The following is a 25,450-nucleotide window of genomic DNA, read 5'->3' as shown; positions in this document are numbered from 1 at the left end:
AATCATTTACTATTATTGGCATTTTCTCTTGCAAAGCGAGGAACTCCCTTCTGGGTTACAAAACTGGCAGAACAGCGACCTGTGCCATTGGTGGCTACTACCATTATTTAACTTGTTGAAAGTGAGGTGGCCACTTCTTTCTTTGGTGGACAGTCTAAGTCAATAAGCTTTAGTTTCTCATAGTTCTTTTGTGCCTGCTTGTATCTTAAAGAATCATATCATCTGTGTTAAGTGTGGGCAAAGGTATCATTTGACTTTCTCCCTTTTATTTTGTGAAACAGCTGATTTTGGTTTTGCTCGTTACTTGCATAGTAACATGATGGCTGCCACGCTGTGCGGGTCCCCAATGTACATGGTGAGTGTTTGCATCCTTTGTGTTTACAGCAGGAAGCATTGGGATTTAAGTATAAAGCTTGTTTCCAACTAAGATGTGATTTTTATCATAGTCTGAGTTTTTAGTATTTACAAATGTTAATTATATTACTGAAATGCTGTAATACAGACGTCTTTCGCTTTAGCCTAGTGGACTATAAAAGTCATCTTTGCCCATTGGCATTTATTTTTTAACATGATTAGTTATGGTAGAAATCTTCTATTAGATTAAATTAGAAATAAAAATTGATGAAGTATGGTCATGCTATACATGATGTGTAATTTTAGGAACACTTAAAAAAATCTTTTGGGGCATATCTGCACCTATAGGATGTAGTCATCCTTTGCATGTTGTCTGTTTTGACAGGATCCCTATACTATAGAAATGTTTCCCATGCGTGTCACACGTAACAGCTGAAAACTCTTACTTTTCTTCTTTATGCTCTCCTGTGGTTACTGTCAGGGCTAATAGGGTAAGGCTGTGGCACTTGTGAGCTAATGTGAGGTGGTAAGCCTGGAAACACCTTGATTTTGGAGCTTCAGAATCCTGTGAAGTAAATGAACCTACTTCAGTTTGAATTTAAAATAGGTTTATGTTCAGTTAGGGTTTCTTCTAATGTAAAATCAACTTTGAGATCAAGGGAACTAGTACTCAAAGTTCAAAAAAATTTTGTGTTAGGTTTACTTTTTCTTGATCATAACCTTACTGCTTATATAGTAAATCTTAAAATTTAATATAATTAAATGCTACTTTACACTTCTTGAGTGTGAAATCAGTTCAGTCTTGAACTTACAGCCTTGAGGATAGAGAGAGTACTTGGGCTGATTATTAAAGGAAGTTGACCCAGTAAGAAGTTCACTAGGAACAATAAAAATGTTATGCCTAGAAAATAAAATGTCACTGTCATTCAGTGTATTTAGCATTTCCAGTCAATGCTTGCCTTGATTGATGGTAGTTTTAGAAAGCAACATCTAATGAGAGGGGAGAAAACAGCTGTAACAAAGTATCAGAGACTTTTTGTTTGCTTTTAAGACTGTTTTTATTATGTTTTGCCTAATTGATTTTCCGCTATTTTAGAGTTTTAAGTGGCGGAAATAGGACTAATGTAGCAAACATTTGTGTGCCTACCATGTGCATTTGACAGTTAACATTATACCGCGTTCACCTTGGTCTTCTTTTAGAGGAAATGATATATTTCGGAAGTGGTTCGTGTACCTTCTGTAACCCGCCCTTCTCACTCTCCTACTCTTCCATCCCAGAAGTAACCCTGGTCTTGGGATTGGGGTGTACTCTTTGTTATTATTTTAATGCTCTTTCTGTATTTTGTGTGTCCATACTATTATATAGAAATATTTTCTTTCTGCAACCTGCTGCTTTTCTTCCACTGTTGTTTTTGGGACTTGCCAGTAAACCTCAGTGTAAGAATGTGGGTCTATATTGGTTGCAGTATCATTTGATTAGGGCAATATCACAGTGTGTTGTTTTTATTCTTGTAGTTTTGTTAGGAGTGTGATCTTCTCCAGTTAACACATGCAGGTCAATTATGTAACTGACATTATGCACGTCTCTTGAATTGCTTTCTCCCCAGGCTCCTGAGGTTATCATGTCTCAACATTATGATGCCAAGGCCGACTTGTGGAGCATCGGGACAGTGATATATCAGTGCCTCGTTGGAAAGCCACCTTTTCAGGTACCGTGACTCTTTTCAGGTATACTTAGTTTGGGGCTCTTTTCATTTTGCAGTTGCCTTTGACTTATAAAATGGAGAATGCGGTTGACCCTTGAACAGTGTAGGGGTTAATACTAGGTAATACTAGGTTCTCCAGCTCAGGCTTACAACCCCGTGGGAAATAGGTGTGAATGGTGATATTAGCGCTTCCTGCTTAGCCTGGATTTGGGGTCTGGGAATCCGTGTGAGGGCGGGGGCAGGTCTGGGAAAATGGGTAACAGCTCTCCTCCTGCCTCTCCTGGAGGAGAGGTCATTGTTTAGGTTTTACACAATTTATCTTAGGTAGGTCTGCCTCTCCCTTAACATTCTGTCAGAAAGAGCTCTTCTAGCATATGATCACAATGATTCTTCTTGAGTTCATATTGGCCAGTTACAGAGACAGTTTTTTAAATCTGAAAACTAAAACAGAGAGAAATAATTTGCCCAAGATGGCATTAAAAGTCAGTGACACAGCAGGTTGAACACTTGATTTCCTAGCCTGGTTCAAAGGCAGAGGAAGCTTCAGTAATTCAGCAGCTCTTACTGGGAGGCTGCTGTGTTGTGTTCTGGAGAGGCTGGAAAGGAGCACTTTCTTAGTTCTCTGGCTTGACTCCCTTGAAGGTAACGTTGCACCTGACTTCACACAGCACACCTGTTGGATGGGCCATGTAACCTCCAGAGTAGTGACTCTTCTGAGCCTCAGGCCTCTCTGAGAATCTGACCTCAGAAAAATACATTATGCCCAGATGTGCAGAATCTGCATACAGTGTCAGAGGTGTTAGAAGTTCCTTGTGCCCATCAATGGCTCCCTCAGGAGTCCATGGCTTTCAAATTCAGTCTCTATTCTATTGCAAGAATATGAGCATCCATCATGTAATTTGGAGTTTTTGCACTTGGTTTTTTAGGAAATTAAACCATTTTCTTCTTTTTTTTTAACAGGCTAATAGTCCTCAAGACCTAAGGATGTTTTATGAAAAAAACAGGAACTTAATGCCTAGGTATGTGTCTTGATTACACTGGGTTTTACTTTGTCAATACTGTGTTATTTATCTGAATTCTGTGTGTTTTATGTATGTTTTTCCATTATTGCATCTTTTTTCCAGTTAGCAGTAAAGAGAGCATTCATTTTAACAGGAAATGAGAAAGCTACTAGAGCATCATGCATGCCCATGTGCTGTGCCATTTTCTTTCTTTTTAAAATGTTAAGTTTATTCAGAAGAAAAACCTACAGAAGTTATCTGTGTTTTTTTGAGAGAAGGGAGGGAAATGCAAACAGAATAGATGGGTGTAAAGCAGAAAGTGGCTGGGCTTCCCCTCTCTTACAGAGAACAAGAGTTTGCTGTGTACCTTTTGAAATTCTTTTTCTTTAGAAGAATTTTTGGTGTGAGTTCTCTTTACATGTTTGACTGCTTATTTATGTATATATATTTATTCTGTTGTTCAGTTGCTAAGTTGTGTCTGACTGTTTGTGACTCCATGGACTGCAGTACACCAGGCTTCCCTGTCCTCCCCTATCATCTGGAGTTTGCTCAAATTCATGTCCGTTGACTTGGTGATGCTATCTAACCATTTCATCCTCTGCCACCTTCTTCTGCTTTTGCCTTCAGTCTTTCCCAGCATCAGGGTCTTTTCCAGTAAGTTGGGTCTTCACATCAGGTGGCCAAAGTATTGGAGCTTTAGCTTAACATCAGTCCTTCCAATGAATATTCAAGGTTGATTTCCTTTAAGATTGACTGGTTTGATCTTGCTGCTGTCCAAGGGAGTCTCAGGAGTCTTCTCCAGCACCACAATTCAAAAGCATCAATTCTTAGTGCTCAGACTTTTTTATGGTACAACTCTCACATTTGTACCATGACTACTGGAAAAACCATAGCTTTGATCATACAGAATTTTGTTGGCAAAATGATACCTTTACTTTTTAATAGGCTGTCCAGGTTTGTCATAGCTTTTTTTCCAAGGAGCAAGTGTCTTTTAATTTCATGGCTGCAGTGAAATTGAATGCACTGTCCACAGTGATTTTAGAGCCCAAGAAAATAAAATCTGCTACTGTTTTCCACTTTTTCCCCTTCTATTTGCCATGAAGTGATGCCATGAACTTAATTTTTTGAGGTTGAGTTTCAAGTCAGCTTTTTCACTCTCCTCTTTCACTTTCATCAAGAGGCTGTTTAATTCCTCTTCGCTTTCTGCCGTTAGAGTGATGTCATCTGCGTATTGATAGCTTTCCCGACAATCTTAATTCCAGCTTGTGATTCATCCAGCCCAGCATTTCGTGTGATGTTTCTGTGTATTAGTTAAATAAGGAAGGTGACAATATACAGCCTTGTCGTATTCCTTTCCCAATTTTGAACCAGTCTTTTGTTCCATGTCTGGTTCTTACTGGTGCTTCTGCACACATATAGTTCAATACAAGTTACTTTGCAAATTGTTCTGTGGCTTTTTTTAACTTATGTATAGCATTTGTTTGCAGACATTTGTATTTATTTAAGCTCTGCCCTTTTCCAGGCAGAATTGGAGGTTGCTCTTTGTTTAACAGAGAATTCTGTAGCAACTCTCGGTGCCAGGTTGAAGTTGTGTTAAAACTCAAGGTAGGCTGTGCTTCTGAGAGGCTTTGTCCTGCAGATGTTCTGACAAAGGCAGTGAGAATCTCAAGACAAGAGTCTTCCCAGACTGATGCTGCTTCTCAGAGGCAGCTGCTTAGTGGGTTGTTTCTCTTTTAAGGAATGAGACTTTATCATGGTTGTCTTGGTATAAAATGTGGTAGTTGTGAAACTGCATATACATTTTCATTTACCATAATGAAAGCAAAAGTTGTGTAGTTAATATATATAAACTCACCACTTTAGTGTTTTTTTTTTTTCCCTCCCCTGCAGCATTCCCAGAGAAACATCACCTTATTTGGCTAATCTTCTTTTGGGTTTGCTTCAGAGAAACCAAAAAGATAGAATGGACTTTGGTAAGTAATATTTTCAAATTTTGTATCTGGTTTCTAATTTTGTGTATTTTGAAAAGTTTTTTTTTTCTTAATTTATGTTTTATTGAAGTATTGTTGATATACAGTGTTGTGTTAGTATCTGACGTACAGCCAAGTGATTCTGTTATACACACACATATATATTCTTTTTCATTATGGTTTATCACAGGTTGTTGAATATAGTTCCCTGTTATACAGTAGGACCTTATTGTTTATCCATTCTATATATAATATTTCACATCTGCTAATCCCCAACTCCCAGTCCCTCCTTACCCTCCTTTCTCCTCTTGGCAACCACATGAAAAACTATTTTTTTAAGATACTATAGAGGTTTCAGAGGAAAATGAAATTCATTTTTACTTTTCTTTCTATCTCTGTGTTTTTCCTTTTTACATATTTTGTAAATGTATGGAAAGAATACAAATATTTAATATAATCAATAATTTACAAACTATTATCCTGTATGTCATTTCATTATTGGCCCATTTTTCTCATGGTTACTGGGCAATGTCCATTTAATTTCTTTCTCTGAAAGATAGAAATATTTACCAATTGCATGATCTAAAGTTTAATTTCAGTTTTTATAGAAGTTTCAGAAAAGATATATCCAGGTTATTTCATCTTACTCCCTATACAGAAATTGTTAGAACTACTTTCTACTGAGAACATTTACTGAGGCCATGAACTGAGTGCTTCAGAGAGTGAGGTCATTTAGACTAAATCTGAGTTAATCTCACTCCTGATCTTGTATTAATCCAGCAAATTTCCATGCTGTGCTATTCTCCTTGTCCACTCTGTGCTATTTAGTAGCACATAATTTGGAGACCTAATGATAAATGAGATGGTCTTTGTGGGCTTTTAAAGAAATAATGAAATAAATTATACATACAGGAAAAGAGAGTAAAATAATAAACTTTCATGTACTCACCTACCTATTTATCTTTATCTAATTAGCAGGCTTACTGTGTAGGTTTTATCCTTGGTGAATAGCTGAAGGAACTAAATCAAATTAATAGCTTTTTTAAAAACGTGAAACCAGCTGTAGGAATACTTCTTCTGGGATAGAAGGATGGAATTTACTGTACAAATGAGCTGCCTAAGACTTCTTGTCAGGACAGTTGACAGCCGTAGTTCACATATGTGCTTAGCAAGGGCCTGGCTGCGGTTCTCTGTGTTGTTGTCTGCTTGAAGACAGCCACGCAAGAGGACGGATCCACTTTAGTCATCTTGGTGGTACTGTGTTAGTAATGGGCATTTGGAGAATTCACAGCCATTACTTTTAAATTTTCATTGATTGAGAACTGCTTACAATTTGATGATTTTTATAGATGATTTATAAAAATAACATGCTGTTACATTGAAAGGAAATTGTGTCTGTATAAAGAAGGTAATAATAATTATGAGCTTCTTTGGTGACTCAGTGGTAAAGAATCTGCCTGTTAATATGGGAGACCTGGGTTCTATACCTGGGTTGGGAAGATCCCCTGGAGAAGGAAATGGCCTGAGAAATCTCATGGACAGAGGAGCCTGGCGGGGTCTATGGGGTTGCAAAAGAGAGTTGGACATGACTTAGCAACTAAACAACAACAACAGTAATAATTATATATGATTTCAAGGGTACTATGTTGACTACATCGACAAGATCAACCTGTCTGCCAAAATCAACATCAGTTTAAAGGTTGCATTCTCATTTTCATTACAGAAGCATTTTTCAGCCATCCTTTCCTTGAGCAAGTTCCAGCAAAAAAATGTGAGTACACATTTTTTCATTTTTACTAAACAAGTAAATGCAACCATAAGGAAAAATTAGTATTTGATATCACAAAATTAATCTTGTATGTGCTTCTCAAGATTTCATTGGGCTTTTCTTAAATACCTATAGTTGTGTTTATTTAGTTACAGTTCTATTTTTCCTTCTACATCCAAGTTGAAATAGTTCAGCAATTGCTGTGTTGTTAGTTTCATCCATGGGAGTATGTGGATGTGAATTTCTGGTCAACACGAAGCTGTGGCAGTTGTGGGTTTTTTAGTGGACGACTCACATAATTACACTCAGTAGCCTCTCTTCCCCTGGTGTTTCTCCCCAGCCTGCCCAGTCCCGGTGCCCATGTATGCCGGCTCTGCCTCTGGAGGCTCCTACGGCAGCTCTCCGTCCTGTCGTTTCGCCTCTCCACCAGTAAGTCCTGGGGTTCTTAGAAGTGACTGTAGGGTCTGTGCTAGTGCATCTGCTCACAGACAGAGCTGCAGATATGTTATGGGTGTTCTCTTTATGTATGGAGTTTCCTAGCGCGGCTGAGGCCTGAGCAGGGAGCCTTGTTGCTAAACATCTCAGTTTGGAATCTGCCCCTACCTAGATGTGCACACTTCAGCAGAACACGGTACCTCTCAGGGCTGCCTTCCTCTGAACCAGGAACACAGTGCTCTCACCTTTTCATACTCAGTAAGGTTGGGAAGGGTTTCACTGTGACAGGTAGGTAGGTAGCTTTGTATTTATTTTATGAACGTCATAAACATCAGTCTGGAGAGTTAGTGCACACAGAACTCCAGTGGTAGAGGAGTGCCCTTTGGGCCTGAGACCCCGTCGTCATGGCAACAGGCCCTGTGAGCTGCTCCCCTGCAGCCCCCTCCCTCCAGACTCAGTGCTTCTTCCTGGTCCTGAGAACGCCTTCCTCCTGCTTTGCTCCTCCAGGTCTTGCCTTTCCCTCTTCTGTGCTTTCCTGGACTTTCCCCCACATCTCTCTTGCTGCCTGAGAGAGTTGTGACCTTGAAACTTTTCACAAGTCAAAGTCCAGAGGCCATTGTGTCAGCCTCTATGGGCATTTTTCAGATTGGCCTGCAGACACGCATTTCTTGACTTCTGTTGGCAGTGGGGCTGGGGAGCTGCACAGGAAGCTAGCTAGGGGTTAGCGCCTGCTGCTCAAGAATCTGGGCTTGGATATGTCCACATTCGTGACTCGCCATGTTGCCTGCAACAGGTGACTCAGTCTCTTTGAGCCTAAGTAAAGTGAGCATAAGTTACGTGCTTCATGGCATTTTTAAGGATAAAGAGGAAAAGCACTGACCGCACTGCTCGGCACATGGATTTAAAGACTAAGAGGGAAAAAAAGTGTCGTATATTTCCTGTTTCAGTCTGGAATAAAGAAAAACACTGAATATGGAGTGAGTGGGACGAGTTTGAGGAAGTGCACTGTCAGGGAGAGACTGCAGATTGTGTCTGGCCCTGCCACTTGCCCCTGTAACCTGCTGGGAAGGTCAGCTCCTCATCTGTAACATAGGCCTGGTTACCCTCTGGTTGCAAGGTTGGTGGCGGTATGTGGTGGGTACATGATGACTGTAGCTGCCGTGATGGAGCATGTACGTGATGCAAGGTGACAAGGGGTGTGGAGAGCACAGCGTGTGCTGGAGAGGGGAGGGTGGGGGAGGACCTGGGTGTGGGGAGGCCTCTGGGGTGGTTGGACAACCATGGGAGGAGACAGAGAAGGGGTCACCAGGGGAACGCAAGTGGGAAAGTGCTTTGACAGGACAATGCGTGTTGGGTTTTTGTTGGATGAGACGTGTTGAAAGGGAGAGCAAAAGAGGAGTGCTTGGGCTGCTGGAAGAGCATACCATTGCTCATAGGAGCAGGGAGAGGACGTGGCGGGGAGGGGAGGCGTAGTTGTTATAGATGCTCAGAACTTTGTGTGTGCTTGCCAAGTCGCTTCAGTCATGTCTGACTTTTTGCAGCCCTATGGACTGTAGCCTGCCAGGCTCTTCTGTCCATGGGATTCTCCAGGCAAGGATGCTGGAGTGGGTTACCATGCCTTCCTCCAGGGATCTTCCTGACCCAGGGGTTGAGTCTTTTATGTCTCCTACATTGAACCCATGGATTGAGTTTCTTCTATCTCCTGCATTAGCAGGTGGGTTCTTTACCACTAGCAGTACCTGGGAATCCCCAGAACTTTGGTGGAAAAACCTTTTTTAGAAGGCCTTTATGAAGAGCTCATTCTTGAGGTGAAAATAACATATCTGGAAATAAAAGGAGAGCAGGAATGTTTCTGTATAATTTCCAATTAGAGATTAGAAAGTGGAGTGATCTGATAGGCCTTGTGTCAACATAATCTGCAACAGTGAGGTGACATCCTGCATGCACTCCTTCCCTCCTGGGGCTGGGCTAGACTCCTGTACTGAGGGGGATGCAGGCAGGCATGCCTGTGTGACAGTCTGTTCTTTACATTCTCCCAAAATACCCAGCTGCTACTTTACTCCAGAGAAGTCTTTGAAAGGTAAAAACAAAAACTGTGTAACAAAAAAAATCAAATAATTCTGTTAGATCTGATACTGGCTATAGGCTAAATGCTATGTAGATAATGCCTCCTGAATATCTACTCTTTTAATTATACCTATTTAATGCCCGCTTTGTGTGAAGTTTTGGTTGATACCAGTGACAGGGCAGGTCCCTTTGTTGAGCAGCTCTGGGTTTGGTTGTGTGGAGGAGAAGCCGGTGGAGCAGCCTGTGGGAGGTAGATGCCTCACACCTCTTGTTGCCTGTGGGACTGGGGATGAGACCATGAAATCAGACTGAGAGCTTGCAGAGACCCTCGGCAGAGACATTGAGCTGAGTTTTGAATTTGTAAGAGTAGTAATGTAAGCAGAGGAATCCCCGTGGAACCATGACCTGTTGCAGCAGTCTGTAGCCCACTGTGGCCACATACCTTTGTTAGAATTAAGTGACTTGCAGATTCAACTTGGTAGTCTCCCTGGCCACATGTCACATGTTCATAGCCAGCTATAACTGATGGCCGCCGCCCTGTACAGAGCTGAACCCTCTGGCATTGCAGGAAGCGCTATGGGACAGGCTCCTCTCATGGCGCAGCCTGAGGGTACAGAGAACAAGGTGACGTGCTGGGGGTGGTGGAGCCAGTGGAGCCGGGGTGGGGCAGTCTGCATCCTGGCAGAATCTGGGCTACGAGCAGAGCAGGCTGTGTGTGCTGAGCCATTTGAGTGGCTTTCAGTGGAGGGTGACCTGATCCACTGTGTGTTTTAGCAAATAAATTCCTCTGTAAGCAGGTAGGGGATTGGATGGAAGATCAGAAGAGAGGCCTCTCTCCTAGAGCAAAGAGAACAGCCTGTGACCATTGCACTGTTTTTGGTTTGTTTTGGGGTTTGCTTTGTTTGTTTGTTTTTGAGAATGAGGACTTGAACTAAGTCAGCAGTAGGAAAGGGGAGGACAAGGGGCCAGAAAGAGCAAGATGAGGAGTCTTCAGTGCTTAGAGATTGCTTGAATTTGGGACCTAAGGAAGAGGAAGGTCTCAGTGAGCCCTGAGTGGTGTGAGTTGATGGAGCCACTTAGCAGGGGAGCACAAGGATGATGCACTGTGGTGTGCAGGCCCAGGGGCAGGTCTGAGCCCGGGAGTCAGCTCTCTGCAGGGGTAGTTGGTGTAGGAAGGTGACAGTGGGCCCCAGGTGGGTATAAACTGTGAGGGTTGGAGGCCAGGGTGGCACTGGGGAAACTCATACTCCACCGGTCTCCTTAGAGGGGCACAAGAGACTGAGAAGTAGAAGGGGAAGTGGAGAGCAGGGTCCCTGAATGGAGGGCTGGGGGCCCAGTGTCTGGGAAGCAGAGTCCAGTACCTGAAGGAGTAGCGGAGGGTCCACAGACCTGGCAGTGGAATCACTGGGAAGCTTAGTATAGGCAGTTTCATTGGAGGGTTGAAGGCAGAAAGAGGCTTATGGTGAGTTAAGCGATACTTTTGGGGAAGGAAATGGCAACCCACTCCAGTACTTTTGCCTGGAAAATCCCATGGACGGAGGAGCCTTGTAGGCTACAGTCCACAGGGTCGTGAAGAGTCGGACACAACTGAGCGACTTCACTTTCACTTTTCACTTTCATGCATTGGAGAAAGAAATGGCAACCCACTCCAGTGTTCTCGCCTGGAGAATCCCGGGGACGGAGGAGCCTGGTGGGCTGCCATCTTTGGGGTCGTACAGAGTCGGACATGACTGAAGTGACTTAGCGGCAGCAGCAGCAAGTGATACTTTGAAGGTGAGGAATTTGAGTCAGTGAAAACTGAAATTTCAAGAAACATTGTTAAGTGAAGAAGGGAGATAAGATGGTAATTGAGAGAGTTATATTGATTTGAGATGTGAAGAAATTAAACATGTTTGTGTGCAGAGGGGAAAGCAGAGGGGAGTTGAACAGGGTCCTTGAAGAGGGAAGAGAATTAGTGGAAGATGACCTTTGAACCCGAGAAGCATCTCTTCCACCAAGGTGGCTGTGGATGAAGGTAACTTAATAAATAGCAAAGGAAGACATTGAGAGAGTCCCTGCCTGGGGAGCAAGGGCACAGGGAAGAATTGGTGGAGTTAGGTGCTTAGAACCTGGCCCAGCTCACCTGTTCTCTCTTCTGAGTTTTGTTTGTTTATGTATGAAATGGATTTCAAAATAGGGCTAGAGTTAGATAATACATGGAGAGCTCTTAACAGGGCCCAGTACCAAGCTCAATGCCGAGCCCGTGGTGAGTGCTCTGTAATGTTACTCCCTCCAGCTTCCACTCTGTTTATAACCTTGAAGCATAAGTGCTCTTCAAAAAGTGATAAGGAGAATTTATATCATGTGTATGTCATACACACACACCCAGAGAAGTGATAAGGAGATTTGAGACTGGTTTCACTGTGCAGTGACAGTCAAAGGAATAGTAGCGGTTTAAAACTGGGCTTTACAGAGCATTTTGTCATATTTTTCTTAAATAGAAACAAAGGTTAAACAGGGTAATGGGGACCTAACACAATAAGTTATGAAGTTCATTGTTTTAGGAGACTGTTGTATGATGAAGATATTCAATTAAGGTTGTGACTACTGTCCTTGAACTAGACAAGTGCCAAGAGGTATATAGCTACTTATGCCCAAGGATCTATTCAATATATTCATATGCTTTTCTTCCTTTACGGTCCTATCTTCCACAAATCCCTTATGGTTCTATCTTCCACAAATCAACTCCTTCCCCTGACAAAAAAGAAAACAAAAGGAACACACCCACACCTGTAAGGCTTTCTAAATCTTTCTTTCTGGAAGTGTCAGTAATTCCCTGTGCTTATACAGTTATCCTTACTGATTTAGTTACTTTTCTGTATAACATCGTCTCTTGCTTTCCCTTTTATGATTTTTCTTCATTGGAGATTGAAAACTGTGCAGAATGTCATTCAAGTCCCTGGACATTTTGTTTTAGTCATTAGGTAAGCAGGTATTGAGTATCTGCTTTGCTAGGCCATGAGCTGAAGTGGGGATGGGACATGATACAGATTCACAGCAGACCTTTCAGGGGAGGCAGACCTGTGCACGTGATAAGAGGTGTGATGTATTTTAAGTATCACTTTTGGGAAACATTTTAGACGGTGTTATGCAAACACACCTTAAACTGTGCTTCTCTAAGGGAAAGGTTTTCCAAAGAGATTTTTAAAATCTTCAGTGGAATTGAACTCTGTGCCACTTTCATGAAAAAAATATTCCTTAGTCTAATGGCTGTTCTGACTTGCATTTTATTGAGGCCACTTTTAATTTTATGTTGTTAATTTTAGTCCCTTCCAGATATGCAGCATATTCAGGAAGAAAACTTATCCTCCCCACCATTGGGTCCTCCCAACTATCTCCAGGTGTCCAAAGATTCTGCCAGTACTAGTAGCAAGAACTCTTCTTGTGACACGGATGACTTTGTTTTGGTTCCACACAACATCTCGTCAGACCACTCATGTGAGAATCTTTTCTGCTTGTACACATTGTATTTCTGAATTTACTAGACTAGCATTTTTAAACCTTTATGTCACGCGCTTGTGTGTAGGACACCTTTCCAAATGGACATTTTATTTAGTTGATGGAATTCCCAGAACTAGATGCTTACGTTCCTGTGACGGTAACCTTGGATTTTGAAGGTAGATGAAAACTTTGCAGGGAATGACCTCAATTTCTGTTTGTATCCAAACAGAAAGGAGTGGCAAAGCCAGCAGAATGAGAGAAATTAAATTTAAGGAGAGGATACAAAGACCTCTTTTGGAAAAAATCTGAGAGTCAAAGGGTCTTATAAACAGTCTGGCTGTGCTTCAGGAGATGCTGGCCAGAGTTCAGGAATGAGCTTCATAAACACACAGGAAGGATGTTTTATAAAGGAAGCAGAATCCAGGCTGCCTGAATCCAAGCCAGGATTCTGTGGAGTAGTGCAGGGCACTGGGAGACCTACGAGAAGAGAAGTTAGACACATAAAAAAGAAGGAACCAGGGTTTGGTTGCAGAGGAGTAGGATCAGAAGAGCTGGAAACTTGAAGACTTTAATGATTGACTAGTATCAGGTTGACTGTGTGCATATGTAGGAAGCTGGAGAAGTCTGTGTCAAGAGGTCTCAGGATGTTTGTCAAATTCATATTTAATAGCTGCTTACATTAGCCCTTTGCTAGCTGTCATGAAGGCTGCGACCTCAGACCAGACACACTTTAGGGCTGCTTGGCTGGGGCAGGGGAATCATGCACAGCATGTAATAGCAGGTGGCAGGTTCTGACCAGAGCACCGAGAGCTGGGAGTAGTTGCCTTTAAAAATCATCATGTGGGGTAGTTTTATCCTACTGAAAAAGTAATGAAAAGTTTTAAATTGTGAAATATTTCAAACCAAATAATACAGCAGATACTCAAATTGTCCACCATGCTAATTTTATTTATGTCACCATTTTCCATGGATGTTTTAGATGTCTTTTTAAAGGTATACAATGCTGTAGGTACAGCCAGAGCACCTGGCCTCATTCTAATCTTGCCAGAGATATATTCTTCTTCTTAATTTATATTATAATTCTAATATGCCTGTATCTAAGAAAAATAGTATTTTTGTGATATAACAGTTTTAAGTAAATGTTACATAGAATAGTTGTTTCTATGGTTTGCTTTTTTATTCCTATTTTTGATGTGTATCTACATATATAGCTAGGTATGTATCTAGTTCATTTTAACTTATGAACTTTATATTAGTAGTACAACTGAACCGTAGTTTATCCATCTCCCTACTGATTGTGACTTGGATCATTTCCATCTTTTTACTGTTCAGAATGTGTGGTAACAGATGTCCTTGTGCCAAACTTTTCTCCAGGTGGCTGTAGGTATGTACAGCTTCAGCTCTGTGAAATGTTGGTACAAGCAACTTGTAGCCTATAGCCACTAGCAGCAGTGTCCTATCATGCTGCCCCAGTAGTACCCTGGTGCCTTCTAGAGGTTTTCATTATTTTTTCCATATTTAACTTTACCTGGAACTAATTTGTGTAGATGATAAGGGTTCTATCAGTTACCCCAGGATTATTTATTGAATGTTCTGTCCTTTTCTCACTGATATGCAATCCCAGACTTGTCCTATCAGGCTTATATAAAGGATTTGTTTCATTGTGTGTGTGTGTGATATGGGGTCAGAGGTGAAGGTGAGGGGGCACCCAAGAATTCTGTGGAATCACCCAGGCTATTCTCAGCCCCTTTCCCCCCATGTAGTTTAATTTTGACTTGAAAATGCTACAAAAAAGCCATTTGGGGATTTTGATTGGAATTGTGTTGATTCTCTAAGATGTGTTCAGTGACAGGATCTTTACAGTGTAGAGTGTAGGAGGGTTCCTTTCTCCCACACCCTCTCAGCATTTATGATGAGTGCTGCTGCTGCTGCTAAGTCGCTTCAGTCGCATCCCACTCTGTGCGACCCCATAGACGGCAGCCCACCAGGCTCCCCGTCCCTGGGATTCTCCAGGGGTTGCCATTTCCTTCTCCAGTGCATGAAAGTGAAAAGTGAAAGTGAAGTTGCTCAGTCGTATCTGACTCCTAGCAACCCCATGGACTGCAGCCTACCAGGCCCCTCCATCCATGGAATTTTCCAGGCAAGAGTACTGGAGTGAGTTGCCATTGCCTTCTCCGTTATGATGTGTAGTCTTTGTGATAGGAGCATTTCAGACTGGCGTGAGGTGATTACCTCATTGTGGTTTTGATTTGCGTTTCTCTGATAATTAGCCACGTTGAGCATCTTTTCATGTACCTGTTGGCCACCCGTATGTCTTCTTGGAAACCTCTGTCTTTTACCTGTGCAACCATTGATGTTAAAAGTGATTATTGATGATATACCTGGATTAGTGCCTACCACATTCATTACTGTTTTCTATTGTCCTTGATCTGCCTTCCTGTTTATCTTCTACTCTTTTTCTACCTTTTGTGGTTTTAATTGACCATTTATTAAGGTTCTATTTTCTTTCCTTTCTTGGCATATCAGTTATGCTTCTTTTTATTTTTTTGAGTGGTTGGTTTGTCTTAGATTTGCAGTATACATGTTTAACTAATCCATTTTGAAATATACCATACCATTCATGAATATTGTAGGTATCTTATAATAACAAAATAACCCTAATTCCTTCCTCCCTGTATCTTTGTTGTCATTAATTTCACTTATATATAAGCATACACAAGCATATACACACACACACACACACACACACACACACACACACACACACACACACACACATAGGGCATGGAGGGAAGCACACATAACTGAGTACGTCATTGCTGTTGAACAAACTGTTACCTATTAGATCAGTTAAGAATAATCAAAATAAAAGTTTTCGTTTTACTTTCACTTATTTCACTTCTTTGGTGCTCTTCCTTACTTTGTGTAGGTTCAGTTTTCTGATCTATATTAGTTTTCTTCTAAAGAACTTCTTGCAAGGCATATCTACTGGCAACAAGTCCCCTCAATTTTTGCTTGTCTTGAGAGTCTTTATTTCTCCTTCATTTTGGAGAATAATTTTGCAGGGTATGAAATCCTAAGTTGGTAATTTATTTCTCTCAACACCTTAAGTATTTGATTCCACTCTCTTTCGATTTGCGAGATTTTGGAGAAGTCTGTGCAGTTCTATCTTTATTTCTCTGTAGGTGTTTCTCTCCTCTGGCTTCTTTCAGAATTTTTTCTTTATTTTTGATTTTCTGGAATTTGCAAATGACACGCCAGTGTGTAATTGTTTGGGGCATTTACCCTGCTAAGTGTTCTCTGAGCTTCCTGGATCTGGGGCTTGATGACTGACATTAATCTGCAGAAATTCTCATTGTTTCAGATAGTTCCTTCTGGTCCTCTCTCTCTTCTCCTTCTGGAATCACCATTCTGCACATGTTACACCTTTTGTAGTTGTCCCACAGACTTTGGTTATTCTGTTCTTTTTTTTTTCTTCCACGTCTTTATTTTTTTGGTTTTCAAGGATTTTGTTGAAATAATCCTCTGGCTCAGAGATCGTTTCTTCAAACATGCCCAGTCTACTAATAAGCCTCCCAGAGATGTTCTTCATTCCTGTTACAGTGTTTTTTATCTCTAGCATTTCTTCTTGGTTCTTTCTTAGGATTTCCATCTCTGCTTATATTCCCCATGTGTTCTTATGTGCTGTCTGCTTTTTTCATTAGAGCCCTTAGTATATTAATCATTTGGAGAAGGAAATGGCAGCCCCCTCCAGTATTCTTGCCAGAGAAATGCCATGGACATAGGAATCTGGTGGGCCACAGTGCCTATCATCATCGTTTTAAATTCCGGGTCTGGGAAACCCAGCATCCCCACTGTGTCTGGTTCTGATGCTCTGCCACTTCAGAGTGTATTTTTTGCCTTTGATGTGCCTTGTACTTGTGTCTAGATAGCTGCATCTGATGTATCGAGGGCTGAGGTTGGGTAGGTAAGCACTGTCCACAGGCCATTAGAGCTGTGGTTGTTAATGATGTGAGGAGGAGGCAGCCCTGTGGTTAAGGCTCTGCCTTTCATGGAGTGTAGAATTGGACATAACTGAGTGACTTTCACACACTTTCATGGAACCTGAGCCTTTGGTCTGTGAACTTCAGAGCTATTTCACATTTCTTCTCTTGTCTGAGGTGGGACAGGGTGGCTGAAGGGGCCTGGAGTTGGAGGTTCCCCATCTCCAGGTCATTGAGGCTCTGAGTTCAGCCCCAGTTGGTGAACTTGGGTTAGTACGTGTCCCTTGAGGACTGGCCTTGTTCCACAGAAGCCCCCTCCCCCGCTCCAGGAAGGAAAGTATCTTTCTCCACATTTACTCTGGCAGTCGGCCTGGGCTCTCAGAGGTCAGTCTGACAGCCCTGTGCTCCTCCTATGACTGCATCTCCCTGAAGTTTTCAGCTTTCAGAGCTGTCTGCCCCAAGGGTCCAGCAAGTTGTCAGTTCTCACTCAGGTCTTCCTGCCCTGGCTCTGGTTTCCACAGTCTTTTCGGTTGATGAGTCCCTTCTCAGGGAAGGCAGTCCTCTCTGTGTTTGCCTGTTTCTGCAGTCTCGGGGACATCTCTTCACCCAGGGTCCTCCTGTCTACTCTAGAGCCAAAAAGAGTTTTCACTTGTCAGGATGGAAGGGTGACTTCCAAGCTCCTTACATGTGAAATCAGGAGCTGGAAGTCTCTGAAGGAAACATTTAAAACATTTGTACAACTTAAACAGTACTAATGTAACACATACCTGAGCATACTTGTGATTTTCTTAAGCTTCTTTGTCTGATTTTGCATCTTTTTGTTGTATTGCTCTACTTTTAGGAAAGTTTCCTTAATGTTCTCTTATCGATGAAAAGTTAATAAGGACTGTTCTACTTGTTACAGGTCAAAGCACAATTATATGGGGGCTGTACATCAAATGACATGTTGCTAGCTACACAATCCAGGTCTGCATGTAAAAAGCCAGTGGTGGGTTGTTGTGATGACCCCTTACAAGATTAAGAGGGAAGGTTATTTCCTAAGGAGGTCTGGTTAATGCAGGTGCAAAATACCCACTAAAAGGAAAGGAGGAGACCCAAATGAGCAGAGAGAACTTTTGTTTAAATTTCTCTTGCCTTTCCATAAAATATGAATTTTATTTCATTAATCTTCTATTGGGTTTTTCACTTATTATGCTCTCATCTTTTCAGTTTTTAGAACTTCTTTTTATCTCCCTCTCAGTATTGTTATTCTTATTTCAAGATGTACTGTTTTATCTCTGAACACACTTCAGATCAGATCAGATCAGTCGCTCAGTCGTGTCCGACTCTTTGCCACCCCATGAATCGCAGCATGCCAGGCCTCCCTGTCCATCACCAACACCCAGAGATCACTGAGACTCACGTCCATCGAGTCAGTGATGCCATCCAGCCATCTCATCCTCTGTCGTCCCCTTCTCCTCTTGCCCCCAATCCCTCCCAGCATCAGAGTCTTTTCCAGTGAGTCATCTCTTCGCATGAGGTGGCCAAAGTACTGGAGTTTCAGCTTTAGCATCATTCCTTCCAAAGAAATCCCAGGGCTGATCTCCTTCAGAATGGACTGGTTGGATCTCCTTGCAGTCCAAAGGACTCTCAAGAGTCTTCTCCAACACCACAGTTCAAAAGCATCAATTCTTCGGCGCTCAGCCTTCTTCACAGTCCAACTCTCACATCCATACATGACCACAGGAAAAACCATAGCCTTGACTAGACGGACCTTTGTTGGCAAAGTAATGTCTCTGCTTTAGAATATGCTATCTAGGTTGGTCATAACTTTCCTTCCAAGGAGTAAGCGTCTTTTAATTTCATGGCTGCAGTCACCATCTGCAGTGATTTTGGAGCCCAGAAAAATAAAGTCTGCCACTGTTTCCACTGTTTGCCCATCTATTTCCCATGAAGTGATGAGACCGGATGCCATGATCTTCGTTTTCTGAATGTTGAGCTTTAAGCCAACTTTTTCACTCTCCTCTTTCACTTTCATCAAGAGGCTTTTGAGTTCCTCTTCACTTTCTGCCATAAGGGTGGTGTCATCTGCATGACTGGTTATTGATATTTCTCCCTCAATCTTGATTCCAGCTTGTGTTTCTTCCAGTCCAGTGTTTCTCATGATGTACTCTGCATATAAGTTAAATAAACAGGGTGACAATATACAGCCTTGACGAACTCCTTTTCCTATTTGGAACCAGTCTGTTGTTCCATGTCCAGTTCTAACTGTTGCTTCCTGACCTGCATACAAATTTCTCAAGAGGCAGATCAGGTGGTCTGGTATTCCCATCTCTTTCAGAATTTTCCACAGTTGATTGTGATCCACACAGTCAAAGGCTTTGGCATAGTCAATAAAGCAGAAATAGATGCTTTTCTGGAACTCTCTTGCTTTTTCCATGATCCAGCAGATGTTGGCAATTTGATATCTGGTTCCTCTGCCTTTTCTAAAACCAGCTTGAACATCAGGAAGTTCACGGTTCACATATTGCTGAAGCCTGGCTTAGAGAATTTTGAGCATTACTTTATTAGCGTGTGAGATGAGTGCAATTGTGTGGTAGTTTGAGCATTCTTTGGCATTGCCTTTCTTCGGGATTGGAATGAAAACTGACCTTTTCCAGTCCTGTGGCCACTGCTGAGTTTTCCAAATTTGCTGGCATATTGAGTGCAGCACTTTCACAGCATCATCTTTCAGGATTTGGAATAGCTCAACTGGAATTCCATCACCTCCACTAGCTTTGTTCGTAGTGATGCTTTCTAAGGCCCACTTGACTTCACATTCCAGGATGTCTGGCTCTAGGTCAGTGATCACACCATCATGATTATCTGGGTCATGAAGATCTTTTTTGTACAGTTCTTCTGTGTATTCTTGCCATCTCTTCTTAATATCTTCTGCTTCTGTTAGGTCCATACCATTTCTGTCCTTTATTGAGCCCATCTTTGCATGAAATGTTCCTTTGGTATCTCTGATTTTCTTGAAGAGATCCCTAGTCTTTCCCATTCTGTTGTTTTCCTCTATTTCTTTGCATTGATCGCTGAAGAAGGCTTTCTTATCTCTTCTTGCTATTCTTTGGAACTCTGCATTCAGATGTTTATATCTTTCCTTTTCTCCTTTGCTTTTCACTTCTCTTCTTTTCGCAGCTATTTGTAAGGCCTCCCCAGACAGCCATTTTGCTTTTTTGCATTTCTTTTCCATGGGAATGGTCTTGATCCCTGTCTCCTGTACAGTGTCACGAATCTCATTCCATAGTGCATCAGGCACTCTATCTATCAGATCTAGGCCCTTAAATCTGTTTCTCACTTCCACTGTATAATCATAAGGGATTTGATTTAGGTCATACCTGAATGGTCTAGTGGTTTTCCCTACTTTCTTCAATTTCAGTCTGAATTTGGAAATAAGGAGTTCATGGTCTGAGCCATAGTCAGCTCCTGGTCTTGTTTTTGCTGACTGTATAGAGCTTCTCCATCTTTGGCTGCAAAGAATATAATCAATCTGATTTTGGTGTTGACCATCTGGTGATGTCCATGTATAGAGTCTTCTCTTGTGTTGTTGGAAGAGGGTGTTTGTTATGACCAGTGCATTTTCTTGGCAAAACTCTATTAGTCTTTGCCCTGCTTCATTCCGTATTCCAAGGCCAAATTTGCCTGTTACTCCAGGTGTTTCTTGACTTCCTACTTTTGCATTCCAGTCCCCTATAATGAAAAGGACATCTTTTTTGGGTGTTAGTTCTAAAAGGTCTTGTAGGTCTTTATAGAACCATTCAACTTCAGCTTCTTCAGCGTTACTCGTTGGGGCATAGACTTGGATTACTGTGATATTGAATGGTGTGCCTTGGAAACAAACAGAGATCATTGTGTCATTTTTGAGATTGCATCCAAGTACTGCATTTCGGATTCTTTTGTTGACCATGATGGCCACTCCATTTCTTCTGAGGGATTCCTGCCCGCTTAGTAGATATAATGGTCATCTGAGTTAAATTCACCCATTCCAGTCCATTTCAGTTCGCTGATTCCTAGAATGTCGACATTCACTCTTGCCATCTCTTGTTTGACCACTTCCAATTTGCCTTGATTCATGGACCTGACATTCCAGGTTCCTATGCAATATTGCTGTTTACAGCATGGGACCTTGCTTCTATCACCAGTCACATCCACAGCTGGGTATTCTTTTTGCTTTGGCTCCATCCCTTCATTCTTTGTGGAGTTATTTCTCCACTGATCTCCAGTAGCATATTGGGCACCTACTGACCTGGGGAGTTTCTCTTTCAGTATCCTATCATTTTGCCTTTTCATACTGTTCATGGGGTTCTCAAGGCAAGAATACTGAAGTGGTTTGCCATTCCCTTTACTTAATTATATACATTTTAAAGCTTTTCCCTGTAAAATGTTTAGTTCTTTCCCTCCAGTTTGTTTTAGAGTCTAGTTTTCATTTAGATTCTTTCTTTGAATGTTTGGTGCTGGTCATGTGCTCATAATTTAGAATTAGCAATTAAGATGTTATTTGAAAGCTTCGTGTGTGGAGGATCTTATGGACAGTGAGTCTACACTGGGTCATCAGCCTGAGTCATTGTCACAGACAGCTTCCTTTTTGAGGAGCTGCTCAAATCCCTCAACAAAGACTCAGCCATTAGGGATGTTCAATTAAATTTCCAAGTTTAAAGTTACTTGAAAGGATTCCCCTCTGGTGGTTATGTTACCGAGCTGATACATGATTAGGTTCCATCAGTTTGTTTTATTTTTAATTTCTAGGGATTGTTGTTTTCTTCTTAGTTTTGTTTCACAGTGATATATGATTCCAAACTCAAAGCTACAAAATGAAGAGGTGAACTCCAGCTTCGAACCCTGTCCCCTCTGCCCTGTTTTCTCCATTACCCTTGGGCAACTGTTGTCTTTAAAGCTGACTTCTTTGTGGCCCTCCCTTTATCCCCTTACCCTGACTTATTTTCCTGTTGTACATCTTATCACTCCCTGCTGCTGTTAACCTTTTTCACTACTAGTGTAAGCTTCATGAGAGCAGGGACAGAAATAAATGTATTGGTATTCCTCGGTTCCATGTAGGGCCGTTCAAAGGGAGGTTTGTGATTATTTTTTTCCTTTTTGAGTATTTTGAGGTTACCATAGTTTATTTTATTTTTAAAAATTTATATTATTAGTCAACACTGCTATTTCACATCAGCACATATGAATTATACCTTTGCAGCCATGTAAAGGTCACACAGGGCAATGGGATCTGATGGGTGTAGAGGTGGTAAGGGATGAGAGACCCTGTGTTCTGAGCTGCACTCTGTTCCCATAGATGGGTGATGTGTGAGCATGAAGACTGCCTGTGGCATCTTTGTCCAAGAGGTCCAGCTTCATGACATCTTGTTCAGCCACCCATGCAAGACCCAGGAGAGTGTCACGCAGGAGTGGGGATGCTCCAGCGTTAAAGTGAACTGGACTCGGGGTGCAGGCAGCTGTACTAGAAGGTGACACACATGTTCTTAAGTCACCACACTCTGCAAAGTAGTAAAGCCCGCAGTGTTTATGGCAAATTGGGGTTAGGAGAACAACACCCAAAACCTTTGTCAGTGACATGTGAAATGGAACATGGTAAAAACAGTAGTACGGATTTTGCACGTATTAAATGGTGGAGAAATACATACTTGTGGCAATAAGCATGACAGTTTACCTTGAAAAAAGGTGATGTTGGCAGCCTGTGAGTTCAGCTGGGTGCAGTGTTCCCTACTAGCTTATTGTTGCAAAATCAAAACATAAGCAAATGGTAAATTTGTATTGTGATCAAATTGTTTCCTAATAGTCAAGTTGAAACAATCAACACTTTAAGCTGGTGGTTTAGCAAAACTGATTGTGTTTTTCTCTTTTTTTCTTCAGATGATATGCCAGTGGGAACTGCTGGAAGACGTGCTTCTAATGAGTTCTTGGTGTTTGGAGGGTATGTTTGCATGTGTTTCACTAAACACTTTTTCATATTTTTTGTGTGTGTGAGTAAAGTTACAGAACTCTATATTCTTGATTCTAAAATTTATTTTGTTTCACAATGGTTTCTTTCTTTAAACATTTTTTAAAATTGTAGTAAAAAAACATATGAGAATTTGCTGTCTTAACCATTTTTCAGTTTGAGTTCAAAAACAGCATTAAGTATATTCACAGTGTTTTACAATAGGTCTCCATATATGGTCTCCACACGGACATATGGTTATACATTATGTTGTGTTTTTAGGTGGTTTTTGTATGTGGCATAAAAGAAGGGTCTAGTTTCAATTTTGGCTGGTGGATATCTAGTTTTCCTAGCACTATTTGCTGAAGAGACTGACCTTTCTCCATTGAATGATGTTGGCACTCTTGTCAAAGATTACTTATTTATAAACGCAAGAGTTTGTTTCTGAGTTCTCTGTTCTACTCAACTGGTCTGTAGGTCTGTCTTTATGCCAGTGGCACACTGTTTTGACTACTGTAACTTTGTAGTATGTTTTGAAATCAAGAAGTATGCAATCTCTCAGAATTCCCTGGTGGTTTAGTGGTTAGGACTTGGCACTTTCAGTGCCATGGACTTGGGTTCAATCCCTGATTTGGGAACTAAGATCCCTCAAGCCCATGCTGCTGCTGCTGCTAAGTTGCTTCAGTCGGGTCCAACTCTGTGCGACCCCATCGATGGCAGCCCACCAGGCTCCCCCGTCCCTGGATTTCTCCAGGCAAGAACACTGGAGTGGGTTGCCATTTCTTTCTCCAGTGCATGAAAGTGAAAAGTGAAAGTGAAGTCGCTCAGTCATGTCTGACTCTTAGCGACCCCATGGACTGCAGCCTACCAGGCTCCTCTGTCCATGGGATTTTCCAGGCAAGTGTACCAGAGTGGGTTGCCATTGCTTTCTCTGTCAAGCCCATGTGACACAGCAAAAATTATAAATAAATAAAAAGCAGACTGAGACGTCCAATTTTATTATTTTCCATGATTATTCTGACTGTTCAGGGTCCATGCAGAGTCCATATGAATTTTAGGATAGATTTTTTTTCTATTTATATAAAAATAGCCATTGGGATTTTGATAGGAATAGCACTAATCTGTATAAAACACTTTAGGTATTACTGTTAACATCTTAATATTAAGTTTTCCAATCCATGAATATGAGGTGTCTTCTTTAATTACATTTAACAGTGTTTTGTAGTTTTCATCATGCAAGTCTTTCATCTCCTTGGTTAGACTTATTTCTCAAATTCTATTCTTTTTGATACTAGCATCAGTGAGATTGTTTTCTTAATTTCCTTTCTGGATTATTTGTTGTTAATATATGGAAAATACAACTGATTTTTCTGTGTGTTGATTTTATACATTGCAACTTTGCTGAGTTTACTAGTTCTGATGTCTTTTTTTTTCCTTGCATGTAAAATCTTTAGTTTTCTACATTTACGATCATGCTGTCTGTGAAGAGATAATTTTATTTCTTTCTTTCCAGTTTGAATGTCTTTTATTTTCTTACCTAATTGCTCTGGCTAGGAATTCTACAATAAATAGAATTGTTGAAAGAGGCCATTCTTAACTCATCCCTGATCATAGAGGAAAAGCTTTCTGTCTGTCACCATTGAATATGTTGTTAGTTGTGGGCTTTTCATATATACCTTTATTATTGTTGAGGTAATTTCCTTCTATTCCTATTTTATTTAGTAGTTTTTGTCATGAAAGGGTGTTGGATGTTGACAAATGCTTCATCAGTTGTGATTATTGTGTGGTTTTTGTCCTTTGTTCTGTTAATTATGGTGTACTAGAAATCCTGTTTGGTCATTGTGTTTGATCCTTTTGATGTGATCTTGAATTTGGTTTGCTAGTATTTTATTGAGGATTTTCACTTCAAATTTCATCAGGGATATTCTGTAGTTTTCTTTTCCTATAGTGTCTGTGTCTGGCTTTTGTACTAGGGTAATACTGAACTCATGGGATGAGTTTGGAAGTGTTCCCCCCTCTTCAATTTTTGGAAGAGTCTGAGTGTTGTGTGGTAAGTCTTTAACTGATAGAATCCACCAGTGAAGCCATATGGTCCCAGATTTTTCTCTTTTGGGAGGTTTTCAGTTAGTGGTCAGAGAAGGTGATGGCACCCCACTCCAGTACTCTTGCCTGGAAAATCCCATGGACGGAGGAGCCTGGTAGGCTGCAGTCCATGGGGTTGCTCAGAGTCGGACAGGACTGAGCTACTTCGCTTTCACTTTTCACCTTCATGCATTGGAGAAGGAGATGGCAACCCACTCCAGTATTCTTGCCTGGAGAATCCCAGGGACGGAGGAGCCTGGTGGGCTGCCGTCTATGGGGTCACACAGAGTCGGACACGACTGAAGTGACTTAGCAGCAGCAGCAGCAGTTAGTGGTTTAGTCTTGTTACTAGTAATAGGTCTATTCAGGTTTTCTTTCTTCGTGATCCAGTCTTGGTAGCTTGTGTATTTATAGCATTTATCTGTATATTCAAGGTGGCATTAGTTATGACCTTGCATTTATGGTTTTGAGTCTTTTCTCTTTTATGTTTAGTTAATATCACCAAGGGTTTATCAATTTCATTGATTTTTATTTAAATAACTAAATATATCATCTCTTTATCTCTTTCATATTGTAACTAGGCAAAAGTGGGAGATTTTTTTGCTTTTTCAGAATTAAGGAAAGGCAAAAGAATGAAATCACTCA

General features: G+C 41.3%; 1 protein-coding gene across 11 annotated transcripts in view; it reads left to right on the top strand.

Annotated features, from left to right (window-relative positions):
- Window positions 1–25,450, top strand: part of ULK2 (unc-51 like autophagy activating kinase 2) — a 58,843-nt gene that overhangs the window by 14,875 nt on the left and 18,518 nt on the right. For 9 of the 11 annotated variants that reach the window (XM_025280499.3, XM_025280498.3, XM_025280497.3 and 6 more), the window contains 8 exons: window positions 282–355; window positions 1,962–2,063; window positions 3,021–3,079; window positions 4,952–5,034; window positions 6,755–6,802; window positions 7,140–7,228; window positions 12,607–12,778; window positions 22,657–22,717. In XM_025280499.3, coding sequence (XP_025136284.2) covers window positions 282–355; window positions 1,962–2,063; window positions 3,021–3,079; window positions 4,952–5,034; window positions 6,755–6,802; window positions 7,140–7,228; window positions 12,607–12,778; window positions 22,657–22,717 — 688 coding nt within the window. The remainder of the gene's footprint in view (window positions 1–281; window positions 356–1,961; window positions 2,064–3,020; window positions 3,080–4,951; window positions 5,035–6,754; window positions 6,803–7,139; window positions 7,229–12,606; window positions 12,779–22,656; window positions 22,718–25,450) is intronic. The other 2 variants (XM_025280505.3, XM_025280501.3) reach the window with 1 other exon arrangement.

This window comes from Bubalus bubalis, chromosome 3 (genome assembly GCF_019923935.1).
Source record: "Bubalus bubalis isolate 160015118507 breed Murrah chromosome 3, NDDB_SH_1, whole genome shotgun sequence".
In the NCBI taxonomy this organism is placed as follows: Eukaryota; Metazoa; Chordata; class Mammalia; order Artiodactyla; family Bovidae; genus Bubalus; species Bubalus bubalis.
This window is presented reverse-complemented; position numbering and strand designations above follow the sequence as displayed.